Below are 13074 nucleotides of genomic sequence, written 5' to 3'. Positions count from 1 at the left end.
AGAAAGAAAGAAAGAAAGAAAGAAAGAAAGAAAGAAAGAAAGAAAGAGAGAAAGAGAAGGGAGGGAAGGAAGGGAGGGAGGGAAAGAAGGAGAGAGAGAGAAAAGAAGGAAGGAAAGAAAGAAAGAAAGAAAGAAAGAAAGAAAGAAAGAAAGAAAGAAAGAAAGAAGGAAAGAAGGAAAGAAAGAAAGAAAGAAGGAAAGAAAGAGAAATCCTTTAGAGCTAGGTATGGTTCATACCTTTAATCCAGCACAGATGAACAGATAAGTAGATCTCTGATTTTAAGGTTAGCCTAGTCTATACAAAGTTCTAGCGTAGCCAGGGCTAACCTTGAGACCCTGTCTCTAGGGGAGTGGGGAGAGGAAAAGAAAAAGAAAAGTCATCATGGTGAAAGGCATTATTTCCTATTTGGCTCTAGAAAGTGTTGCCTGAATAAACTTATTTTCCTTATAGATGCACTTGCCACAAGCCTTGGACTTCGGTTAGTGGGTCCTTATGATATCCTTGCTGGGAAACATAAAATGAAGAAAAAATCCACAGGCTTGAACTATAATCTTCACTGGAGGTTTTACTATGATCCTCCTGAGTTCCAGACCATTATTATTGGAGATAATAAAACTCAGTACCACATGGGGTATTTCAGGTAAAGGAACGTCTCTTCTCTACAGTACAGCTACTCTGCTATTTCTGAGTCTTCCTAGACCTTCACTGGCATCCCTCACAGTGAAAGACTCCTTTTCCTCTTCCTGTTGGCTCCATAGTCTGTCTATTATTCTGGCTACCCTTAACCTCTTAGCCTGCCTAGGCTGGTGAACTCTTCACACTAAACTTCTCTCATTTCTCTTTCTCTTTGAATATAAACTTGGGTTTTTTTTTTTTTGGGCGGGGGGCGCGGGTCAGAAGAGCTTCTTTTCAGCTCAAGTAAGATAATGTAGACCAGCTATTTGACTTAAGCCATGCATGCACTTCAAGGGGACAAGAGGACTCACAGATTGGTCCTGCCATTTATTATCTTGATGACAGTATGCCAGTCAGTAACTTTCTGTGACTCAGTTTCCTCTCTCGAAGGAAAATGGATAATAACAGCATATATTTGATAGGAATATTGTGAGAATCAAGTGAATGCCTGCAGATGCAGTAGAATGTTACAGATAGGGTAATTTGAGAAATAGCTTGTCCACTTGTAGCGGGAGTGCTGTGTTGTAAAGTCAAGGTGAAATGAGAGAAGATGTGGTATGGCTAGAGAGTAGTACTATACAGAAACTCATGGGGTTGAGAATGGGGTCAGATGGCTTCCGTTCCTGGCTTTAACACTAACTGACTGCTAGAACCTTATCAAGAACTCTTAACCTCTCTTTACTGGTTTCTGCAATTGTAAAAGAGTTGGAGATATATGCATGAATAAGATTTCTCTACTGGTTTCTGCAATTGTAAGAGTTGGAGATATATGCATGAATAAGATTCTTCAATATTTGATAATCTGTCCTGTTTCTTTTTTGTTTTGACTCCACTTTTCTCTTTTTGCTTTTATTTTTCTTAATATACTCTAAAATGAAGGTGATTGGCAATTTGTAATATTCTGTTGACAGACTTTCTCATTTTTTGTATTTGAGTAAAAGGTAATTAGGTACTAAGAGCTAGGGCTTTAGATTTGTTATAAGATTTGTCGTAGACAGTCTGAAAATACTTAGAGCTTAAACCTAGCAACTTTAGTCTACTTTTTACAGGTACAAATTTGTCTATAGACCTAATTTGCTGCTTCTTGGCATTGTAACTTATGGGTAGCTAAACTTTTATTATCTTTTGTTAAAACAGGGATTCTCCTGATGAACTTCCTGTGTATGTGGGTACAAATGAAGCAAAGAAAAATTGTATAATTGTTCAAAATGGAGATAATGTATTTGCTGCCATCAAGTAAGAAACTATTTCATTTCAATTCTCTTAATTTGTTTGCATGTCTACAACACATTACAAAGTAGGATTATGGTGACTTCAAGGCTTCAGACATCTAAGCTCACTTCTGTGACTCTTGAAGCCAGCCTTATGCACAGTTCTGATGCTTGTCACCCAAAGCATATGTAACTGCATATTTATTGGACATATTGCTGAATCCTAGGCTGAGCTCTGAGCACATGGCAGAGCATGTTCTTAGCATGTTAAACCCCTCTAGGTTTCATTCCCTGCAGTGCAAAAAAAATGTGTGAGTATTGTTAAACTTTAACTTCAGATGACCCATGAAAAAAAATCATTTTTTCCTTCCTTACTAGACCTCACATTTAAACACTGCCATTAAGAGTCCATTGACTGCAATGTAGTCAGAGTGAAAAGTTTTCCCGAGTAAGGTATTTACAGAATTTTTGGGTGGGGTTGGAAGGCTGCTAGAACAAGGGAGCCTCCAGGGATAACAGTTGGATGACTACTGTCTCATCAGCAGCATTCGTCCTTGCTATCAAGAAGCTGGGAAATAGACCGCTCTCTCAAGCAGCTCCAGGGCTATATCATCTGTAGTTACACCAGCAAAATCACCACCCTGCCTTCTGCCCCTCAGCATCATGAAGCTAAGGCTGAGCTACTAAGATCTCATCTACAGCTTCTCAAGACTTGTCAGTGGGCTACAGCTTACATGAAGAGGGAATGCAGAAGCACTTCCCAACCCTTCCTTCAGCGTTGAAAGAGTTGCTTCTGCTCAGGATAAACCAGGTCCCATATGGAATCAGCTAAAAAAGAGCATGCGAAGTGCACCAATTTTTCACGTAGGAAGGGGCCAGAGTCAATGAACCAGTTGATATTGGCCACAGACATGATTTGAAGTCATTAGTAGGTATGCAGTTTGTTTTAATTCAACAAGGTAATCTTTATCCCTTGAAACAGATAGACTATGTTTTATATGACTCTAAGGGCCTTTATTCCTGTGACTTAGTAGTAGAATTTATCATTGAAGAATTAGAACCAAGCCAACCCAAAGTGACTATTGTTCTGTGCTGTATACACAGAGGGATATCAACGTTCTGTTCTTTCTCTTGTAAGACAATTTTGAGTCTTAGGTAAAGTTTGCCTGGGATTTGTAATTGGTGTACGTTTTGTTTTGTTTTTTCTCTTTGGGGTTGTGAGTACTGAAGACTGAACCCAGGGCCATGAGCATTCTAGGCAAGTGCCTTCTACTTGAGTTATATCCCTGGCCTTGGTACCTTTCTTCTAAACCTTTAAGATTTATCATTAACCTAAACTGGCATTGTCTATATTAGAAACTGTAGTTGTTTACTGGCATATTATTGTCTGTTTCCTGTGCCAGCATGTAAGGCCCATGAGAGCAGTGGCTGTGGTTTTTACATGATGTTCTTTAAAAATACCTTAGCATATAAATATATCTTTTTAAAAATTTCTAGTGCTGGGGAGCATACTCATGGCATTATCATTATAAATTGTTTATAAAAACAAATTATAGAAATAACACAACTAGCAATAAGGAAGATAATGTAAATATATATAAAACATTTGCTTGTTATATTATATAAATGCCATGATTCCATTTGTTGTGAAGAGGGCAAGTAACACAACAAAATAATTCCTTTTTTTTTCTAATGCATGTGGAAAATATACTCAAAATTTTTAATCTTTAAACTACAGGAGTGATGTTTAATCTTTCTTTCCTTCTGCTTTCCTTCCCTAAAACTAAATGCTACAATAATTTTGCACTAAAGGACTTGTGGTAGTCCATACCACCTTAAATATAGTGTAGTAATAAAATGTATTCCGTGTTTTTGTTTATTTGTGCACCAGTGGCACAAAGGTAGTGGTGGGTAATATTGGCATCTCTTTAAGGATCAGCGTGTTGGCACTACGTTAGCAGTATTGCATTGTTCATTGTTCAGTATATGCAGTGTGTTTAACGACGTCAGCAATGCATAGCTCCAAGGACAATAGATCTCTGTAGCCCAGTGTATCTGAGCGTTGTGTGTGCTGAAATGGGAACTAGGCAGGAAGCAGTTCTGCATATTGAAGTATTGTGAGTTAAACTTTTACCTACTTTTACTGAAAGAGAGAGACTGATAGACTTTGTTTGGGTATAAGCTTTTGGGAACAACATTTTCTCAAACCAAAAAAAAAAAAAAAAAAAGCAGATTATATTTGGTATCATTGATAACATTGAAGGTTTAACAAAATAAGATAAGCTTTTCACTGAAACTTCCTAATAGTCATGAATGTGATGTTTTTCATGTTGCACAATGGGATGAACGTGGTGTAATGAGAAGTTTCAACATTTGAAGATTTATATAACTTACCGAGCCAGTATGTTCCACATAACCATTACAGAGTGCTGTGAAACATGCAAGGGTAGAGCTTTATTCAGACCTGAAGACATTTCCGTGGGCCTAACAAAATGTTTAGGATCACTGCTTCAGTTTGCACATTGCACCTTTTAAACATCCTTTAGCAGAGTGTTGAAGCTGATAGTAGCTTTGATCACAACAGCTTGATGGATAAAGGGTCTTGGTGGCTGCACTCAGAATAATGGAGGAAGTGCTTTTGCAAAGGAACAAGTGTATGTGTGTATGTGCCTAAGTGTACTTGTACATAAGGTACTTGAAGGCCTTCTGGCCTTCTTGAGAGGGCTTGAGTATAGGATTCATTTATGTTTTTGACAGAACTGGATCTAGTGGTTAATACATCTTTTGGTATACAGTCTGTGGTGATTAAATTAAGCAACGGTACTGCAATAAGGAGGGGCTGATTATTGTGGTTTGGGTCTCCATGATATGTAGTCCATCCTTGCTATCCTTTGTACCTCAGTTTCCTGATACGTAAAGAGGAATGAAGAATTACATACATGCACATGTTTACACATGGAACATGTTACTGTCCATTTCAGGGAGCTCTCTGTAGCCAGCATCATTTTTATCTACAGGAGCGATCAAGCCTGCAACATGAACTAATTATTAGTCTACATAACTACTGTAAATTTCTAACATGGTTGCAAACAGAAGTCAGTTTATTCCAGGAGTCTGCTGCCAGGGTGGGTGTTTTAAAAATACAGATCCCTTTTGTGGACAGCACACTTGTGTTTTCCTTTTGAGTCAGCCCTCTCCAAGGCAGTATGCCATATCTTAATTTCTAGAAGTAAGACTTAAAACTCAGCCTCCTCTTTTGATTATGTTTTCCTTCCAATGTTTACAATGAAGATACACAGTTCAGACATGTTAGCTCTTTCTGTGGCTGGCAGCTTTTTTTTATTAGTACTGCTCATTCCTTGTTTGATTCAACCTATAAGGACTTTGGAGAGAAGGATTGCATAGAACTTGACATTTTTATCTCTGCTCCTTGACTCCTGTATTAAATAGAGGCTAGCAATATAACGAGGGCTTTTGCTTCTTTTCCAGATTATTTTTGATGAAAAAACTTAAAGAAGTAACAGATAGAAAGAAAACTAGCATTTTGAAAGACATAGATGAAAAACTCACAGAAGCAGCCAGAAAACTAGGATACTCACTGGAACAGAGAACCATGAAGATGAGACAGAGAGATAAGAAGGTAGGGTTCCACCAGGTCATGTGCCTGTTGGGCTCTGTTCCTGGCTCCTCCCTATCTGCACTGGATACTTTTCTCTAGTCCTATCCTAAAGAGAGCTGTATGCCATCCCCAGGGACTCAGGGCAGTCTGGGGCAGGAGTCAGGTGGCTCCTTCAGGTTGGCATGTAGGCTGAGTCCTGTAACTGGAGCCTGCTCCTCTGGTTGCACAACTCATTCTAGTCTCTTAAGCTTGTTTTATTGGACATTTTGTTTTACATTTTACATTTTGTTTTGGACATTTGTAAATAAAAAGCAGCTTTGTGCTTAATATTAAACTTCCTTTTCTGATGGCTGAGGTCTTGTATCAGTGCAAGGTATTTTAGGGGTGGTGTTCTATACTTCCTAGTGACTTACCTAGACCTCAAAGGTGGTTCTCTGTCTAGCAAAAGTATGGGGTAGGATTTGCTCATTTTCTCCTGATTCCTCTTTGACCCCATCAGCATTTTCTAGTGCCTGCAGTGTGAAGAAATGTTTTATAAATGAGCAAGCAATTCTCAACTTTGGGGTTCTTTTGGTTTTTCAGTTAGGAATATCAGAGTAAGTCAACAGATATGTGAAAGAATTTAGCTATTTGTGTGGGCATTCCTCATAAGTGGTGGGCAAGTGATAGGCCAGTGTTCTCCTACAGCCTTTCACTGATAGCTTCTGAAGCTGCTTTATCTGAACACACATGTTACTTCTGAATGAGCTGGTGCTGTGCAAAGTTCTTAGTGTATTTATGGATTTAGTTTCTGAAGTCCTACTTCACTCTGTGATCTGATTCAGTGTCGGGTTACACACAGCCACTGAATTGCTGCCTTAGGAACTCTTTCTGTAGTCCTAAGACCAGAAATAGTTTCCAAAGGTGTATATTTTAAGATTAATTACAGTGGCATTTAACATGTTGTGTTCCTTCCACCTTTCTGGTTCTCAAGGAAAATTCCTACTAGAAGAAAAGGAAGTGCACCTCAACTTGCTATTGCCATTTCTGAGGGTGTCTTGACTAGCTAGACTGAGCTTCTGGGATGGAATGAGCAGCAAATTTTTTGAGAAGATCCTTGTGTTTTTTTTGTTTTTTTGTTTTTTTTTTTCTGTAAACAGCTATAATTTAGTTTAGAGACTTTCTTAATACTTTCCTCCATCTGTAAATATGATTGAAACTTAAATTTCATGTTGTGCTTATTCTTGCTCCTTCCAAGTTTATATTCAGTATTTGTTTTTTATTGAACTATATCTGTTATTACATAAATAGAAGGAAAACCATTTGCAAGAAAATTATTTTTCTCTCTCCATGTTGATAGTTATTTTCAGTCCTTTTTAGTTTATGTATAATTTTTAAATGTTACTGTGCGATCATTTAATTCATATGTTCCTATTTCTGCAAACTTCAGCTCCACTGGTATGCTAGTGACTTTGTCCTAGCAAATTAGCATAGAATCTGCATTTTATTGTGTTAAGGCTTTATATAGCATTATGTAGTGCAGCAGAGTTTTCACATAGGTAGAGTCTTGTAGTATTTTGAAATGCAAAGTTTATGAGTCATTATATTTTTCCTAAAAGAAATGTGTATTGAAACTAATTCCTTACACTTTTCTTGTAGTATTTTAGTTTTGTTTTCACATTTAATACTGAAAGCCAACGATAAGATAATCTGGTGTAAAGATCAAGATTATAAAGCTATAGATTATGTCAGTGTCTGAAAATTCCTTTTGAATATTCTGCCCTTTAGGGTGGCTTAGCAGATGATGAAAGTATTGGAGGGAGGGCTAAGGAAGAGTGGGATGCAGTAACTTTTAACAGACCTGGGCTTAGATAAAAACTTTAAAAGAAGAGGTCATCTTTGGACCGTTTTTCTTCTGTTTGGGAAGCTTTCACTAGACTACACAAGTGGAATATTGAAGATACTAAGTACCAAGACCAAGTATGTTGGTGCACATTTGTAACCTCAGCATTGAGGCAGGAGAACTAAGAATGCAAGCCATGGGCTAGAGAGATGGCTCAGTAGTTAAGAATACTGGTTGCTCTTCCAGAAGACCAAGGTTTGATTCACAGGACCCACATGAAGGTTTACTACCGTCTGTAACTAGGTCCAGCATATCTAATGCCCCTTTCTCACCTCCCTGGGCACCAGACATGCAAGTATTATATAGACATACGTGCAAGCAAAAGATTCTTAAATGAAAACGCTGGAAAAAAATTTCAAACCAACCTGAGATAAAGATAACCAGGGAGGCAGCGTCAGGCAGGTCTCTGAGTTCGAGGCCAGCCTGATTTACAAAGCAAGTTCCAGGACAGCCAGGGCTACACAGAGGAAACCCTGTTTCACACCTCCTTCTCCCCTTCCCCCCCTCCAAAAAAAAAAAAAAAAACAACTAAAGAGATCTAAAAATAACCCTAAAAGAAAGTTAAAAGTAAACCAGCCATGTAATTTGTCTATAAAGGCACCACCTAGAACTAGCCTGGTTTTTGGGAGTTTATTTATGAGCTTAAAATTTTGGGGTCAAAAATAGGTGTCTGAATTTTGGCAGTATTAATGAGTTCTGTTGTTCTCCCACAAACTCCACTCTATCCCATCTTCCTTCCAGACCCCGTTTCCATGCTTTCTGCTTAGAAAGGGTGCTGACTTGCCTTCTGTAACAGTGCTGGTTGTTTTCTCACATGTCAAAACAATTTAATACATTTGTTTATTTTATAATTCAAATGCTTGACTTCTGATTTTAAAGAAATATATTCTCTCCAGGATCCAGATTTACTGCTAATGTCCATGGGTGCACTGTTGTCAAAATATTCATGGTTTATGTGGTTGAAATTGGGAGATAGGTCTTCTGATCTTTTGGGTCTTTTCACAAGGTGTCATTTTGTGTTTTTTGGTGATTTGTTGTTTTCTTAAAATTAGGTTGTGACAAAGACGTTTCATGGTGCAGGCTTGGTGGTTCCCGTAGATAAAAATGATGTTGGCTACAGAGAGCTCCCTGAAACAGACGGTAATGTGTAAATTTGTGTATGGATGTGTAAACTTGTTTGTACACATGGAGAAAGCTTTCTCATGTTGGGTCATAGGTAATTGTTAAGAGCAAACTCAGGTTTCAGGTAGACATATATGAATTAATACTGCATTCATAGCTTTATTTTGAGCAAACTATTAGTGTCACTAAACCTTATCTTTTTTATCTACAAAATAGGCAGTGATGTTCATAGGGGTCTCTGGATTGTAAAAGGATATAAAGTTCTTAGTGTGATGTCATATAATGAATGCCCCAAACAAGGGAAATACTGTTTAAGACTGTAAGGAATTTTAACACATTGCTTAGGTTATATTTTTCTAACCTGTTTTAGAACCTTTGACATAGTAATGATTGAAAAGTAAGCATTTGGTTGTAGTCTCAAAGCACAAGATCTCTGTGCCCATTTTGGTTTTCATAGACCTGAGATACTACTTTATATGGTTGGTCATACATAAATACTTAGATGACAATTACACAAAATCTGGTAAATACTCTGTTGAAAACAAATCATCTATTGTTCTCTTTCTTTACTGTGAGCACCCCTATTGGCACTCTTTATATTCTTGTTTTTGTGGGTATAAAATATAAAGAAAATCCAGCTTAGGACCGCCTCAAGGAAGTGTCCCACCTCGTACACATGGCCGGCTTTTCCTCTAGGATTAAACAAGCCTGAGCACTTCTCAGTCATGTGGCATATCCAGCCAGTAAGCTGAGAGTGTTGTGACAATTTATACTTAATCCTTTTTACCATATAGCCTTACTATTCCTCTAGGAATTCACAGGGGGCAACTGCCTGTGGCTGAGGTATCTAATAAGTGGCTCCTGAACACTTCATATGTGTCCTAGTGCCACTGACAAGTGGCATTAATTTAAATGTTTAACATCTTGTTAAAAATTTCGCTTAAATTTATAAGTTCGAGTAGTATTAAACATTTTGGTATTGATTATATGTTGAAATAGTGCTATATTAGGAGTATTGAGTTAAATATCTTTAGTTTCATCTATTTTTTTGTTCAGGTGTGTGGGGTGGGGGGCAGAGGGAGGGAGAGGGGAGAATGGAATGGAGAACACATGCCCTGGGGTGCATATGGAGGTCTAAGAGAACTCTTGGGATGGATGGTCTCATGCTGCCTCATGGGATCTGGCAATCACCTCAGGAGGCAAAGGCCTGTGGACAGGCGCCACCTCTGACCCACAGGGCCCTATCACTAACACTCTCTTTTTAATATGGGTACTATAAAAATGTGAATTATATATGCAGTTGTCCTGTCTCTCACACTAATCTGTCTTGTCTGTTCCCGGAAGTGAGAGATAATCAGTCTCTGTCGGAAGGACTGGGGATTCTGCTCCCCTTTCCAGGCTGCTTGAACTGAAGTAACATTATGATCGACATTCTGAATTACAGCATGGCAGATTAATAATATGGCATAGATTGTTAGAAGAATACATAAGGAAAAGCCTTTATGTAAAGTCTACCATTAAAGATGGTCATGTGCTTTTTTTATTTTATATCTTTCCATCATTGATTTCTTTCAGCTGACCTTAAGAGAATTTGCAAGGCAATTGTTGAGGCAGCAAATGATGAGGAGAGACTAAAAGCATTTGCGCCCATTCAGGAAATGATGACTTTTGTGCAGTTTGCTAATGATGAATGTGATTATGGCATGGGACTTGAATTAGGAATGGACCTCTTTTGCTATGGCTCGCACGTGAGTAAAAACTCTTGTCTTTCCTCATTACTCCATATACACACATTCAAGTTTGCACTTATATTCTCAAGTTCCAGTGCTGGCAAGTGACTTCCAGTTTGAAGTGATTTTAAAGTCAAAGTTCTAAAACTTCTTGCGATCTTGTATTCCAGCAAAGGTGAATTAACAAAATCGTTTCCTCAAGTTCATATTAAAGTTAGCTTACATATCAATATTCCAGGGGTGTGCCATCTTTTTGGTGTGTGTATGAATGTGGGAATATACACATCCTTTTCCTTTGGTTTTATTTCTGTTTAGGCGGTGTCATCTACTACCATGCCTTGAATACTACTTTCAAATATTTTAATTAAAGCATTGCAGCTAGTAGTCTATCACTATTGTTCCTTAAGAACATTACCTGTTATCCGTGCTACTTTAACTGTAGGTGCCTCAGAGTCGAAAGGTCCGTAAGACTTAGTTATGAATGGCTTTAAGTCATCATCCCTAACTGTGTATGGCTGGGCAGTTTTTTCAGTACCATTTTATCTCTTTTCCTACCTGTAAAATTGCCTTCCCGTGTGCATACACGTTTCTCATGGTATCTCTGGTAAGTCACTGGTAGAACACCTTCTCCAGTCTCACAGGGGCATCCCGTTCCATCATCTTAGTCCATCATTCCCAAACTGCAGGTGCTTGGAAGCCACCTGTGGCTATTACTGCAAATTGCTTCCTTAGGTCAGAGATGAGGCCCTCATGGCACTAACATACCCAAGTGACCAAATTGCTCCTCAGCATGTCACTTTACAGATCATGCTGAGGAGCAAGTCAGTAGCTCTCTAACTTCAATATGGATCAGTCATCTGGGGGCTAGTTCACAGATCAGTGGTTCCCTGCCCCCACCTGGACAAACTGATGGTGGGACCTGACAAACTGATGTGACTGCTCAGAGACCCTGAGTGAGAACCCTGTTGTAAAGCGTTATACGGCCTCTCCTGTGTTGTTTGTTATCAGTAAAAATATCTGAAGTGTTGAACACATAGAAGATACAATTGTCACAAAGGACCTAACTGTAAATTCCACTAAGATGTGAAATAGGTTCAAAAAATGCAAACTTGATGGTGTGAGAATCACATGAATAATGTAAAGATTTGGTACATTGTGTAAGTGCTTCAATAAATGGTTACTGTTTTTCAGCAAAAGAATATAATGTTGGGGCTAGAGAATTGGCTCAGAGGTTAAGAGCACTGACTGCTCTTCCAGAGGTCTTAAGTTCAATTTCCAGCAACCCCATGATGGTTCACCACCATCTATAATGAGACCTGGTGCCCTCTTCTGGCCTGCAGGCAGAACACTGTATATGTAATAAATAAATAATTTTTTTTAAAAAATGGACTTAAAAAAAAAAAGCCAAAAAAGAATGTAATGTATCTGGGTTTCTCCTACTGTGTATGTAATAGCAATACTGTAAAATCAATTCAGTAAACCTATGACTTTAGGGTAAAGAATGAGTCAGAGTAAAGGGAGAGAGGCTGGAGAGATGGTTAAAAGCACCACTCTTCTTCCAGAGGACCTGGGTTTAATACCAGCATCCACATGGCAGCTCACAACTGTCTGTAATTCGTGTTGGGAGATTTAACATTCTCTTGGACACCAATTATGTGTTACACATTTAGGCAAAACACATACATGTAAAAGTATTTTTTTTAATTATAAGTGATTTGAAAGCCCATATTTGACATACCTATTACAAAGTCTATGAAAAAAAAAAAAAAAGACTAGTAAAAATAGTTAAAGAGAAAAAGCATTTAACAGCAGTTGGGTATAAAAGGTTGTTAAGAAACGCTTTTCTTTTGTTTTGTTTTTTTCTTTTTTGAAGTGAACAGTTTCCTCTTGGACAGGATAGCAGTTGCATATCCCATGTCCACTGAGTTAATGACATGATTTTGGAAGTAGGCTTTGTTACACAGGTGCTTTTCAACACATTGTCAGCTGTACCCACCATTTTCTCGGCTTGATGTTTTGTTCTTTGCTTTTCAGTATTTTCACAAAGTTGCTGGCCAGCTTTTACCTCTTGCATATAATCTGTTGAAGAGGGACCTGTTTGCAAAAATTATTGAAGATCATCTGGCAAGCAGAAGTAAAGAGAACATAGACCAGCTTGCAGGATGAGTGAGCCGCTGTCGTGCAATGCTGCAAAGTGGGGCCATCAGATGGCGCTTGGTTCTTAAGAAAGAGAAAAATAAATAATGGAAACTTTATTATTAAAAACTTTCACACTACAGCTCTGCTGGTGTTTCTCTTTCACATGTTAATTAGTGAATGACACTCCTCTTAGTATTTTAGAAATTTCTAAGTTTCTAAGGTACTTTTCTGAGTACTGTCCCCAATATTAACATGCTGATAAAACAGTCCTTATCCAAATTCAAATACCCATCTATTAATTAGAAATAGCAGACTAATTAAAAGTAAAAACACTTGGGGCTAGAGAACACTGACTGCTCTTCCAGATGACACACCACATAGTAGCTTAAAATGGTAACTCTGTGATCTGACAAACATCAGACATACATACAAAACCAATACACATTACAAACAAAAAAAAACCCTCTCCTTTTAGTGATGGCAACAGTCTCAAAAACAGTTCATAAGACTTTTTATATGCCTTTGGGGCTAATATGAATCTCAGCTAGATTTATCAAGAACAAATGAAAAGGAAGAGCTTTTCATCCTTGTCACCCACAAGCCTAACCTAATCTGGAACTGTATCTTCAGAAACTGTGCCAGCTTATCAGAGCCAAAATAGGAACTGGACAAAAGACATGACCATTATCTGTAAA

At 38.1% G+C, this 13074-nt stretch overlaps 1 protein-coding gene across 1 annotated transcript in view; it reads left to right on the top strand.

Annotated features, from left to right (window-relative positions):
* The window catches only part of LOC129669610 (histone PARylation factor 1), a 17866-nt gene extending 5348 nt beyond the window's left edge, over window positions 1-12518 (top strand). Inside the window, exons 3-8 of the mRNA XM_055597903.1 lie at window positions 452-641; window positions 1814-1912; window positions 5377-5527; window positions 8441-8528; window positions 10086-10258; window positions 12275-12518. Of these exons, the coding sequence (XP_055453878.1) occupies window positions 452-641; window positions 1814-1912; window positions 5377-5527; window positions 8441-8528; window positions 10086-10258; window positions 12275-12406 (833 nt within the window). The 3' untranslated portion in view covers window positions 12407-12518. The remainder of the gene's footprint in view (window positions 1-451; window positions 642-1813; window positions 1913-5376; window positions 5528-8440; window positions 8529-10085; window positions 10259-12274) is intronic.
* Window positions 12519-13074: the final 556 nt, after the last annotated feature.

Source organism: Psammomys obesus, unplaced genomic scaffold (genome assembly GCF_907164565.1).
Source record: "Psammomys obesus unplaced genomic scaffold, mPsaObe1.curated_primary_1811, whole genome shotgun sequence".
NCBI lineage: Eukaryota > Metazoa > Chordata > Mammalia > Rodentia > Muridae > Psammomys > Psammomys obesus.
Note: the sequence above shows the minus strand (reverse complement) of the source record. Positions and strands in the feature narration are given on the sequence as shown.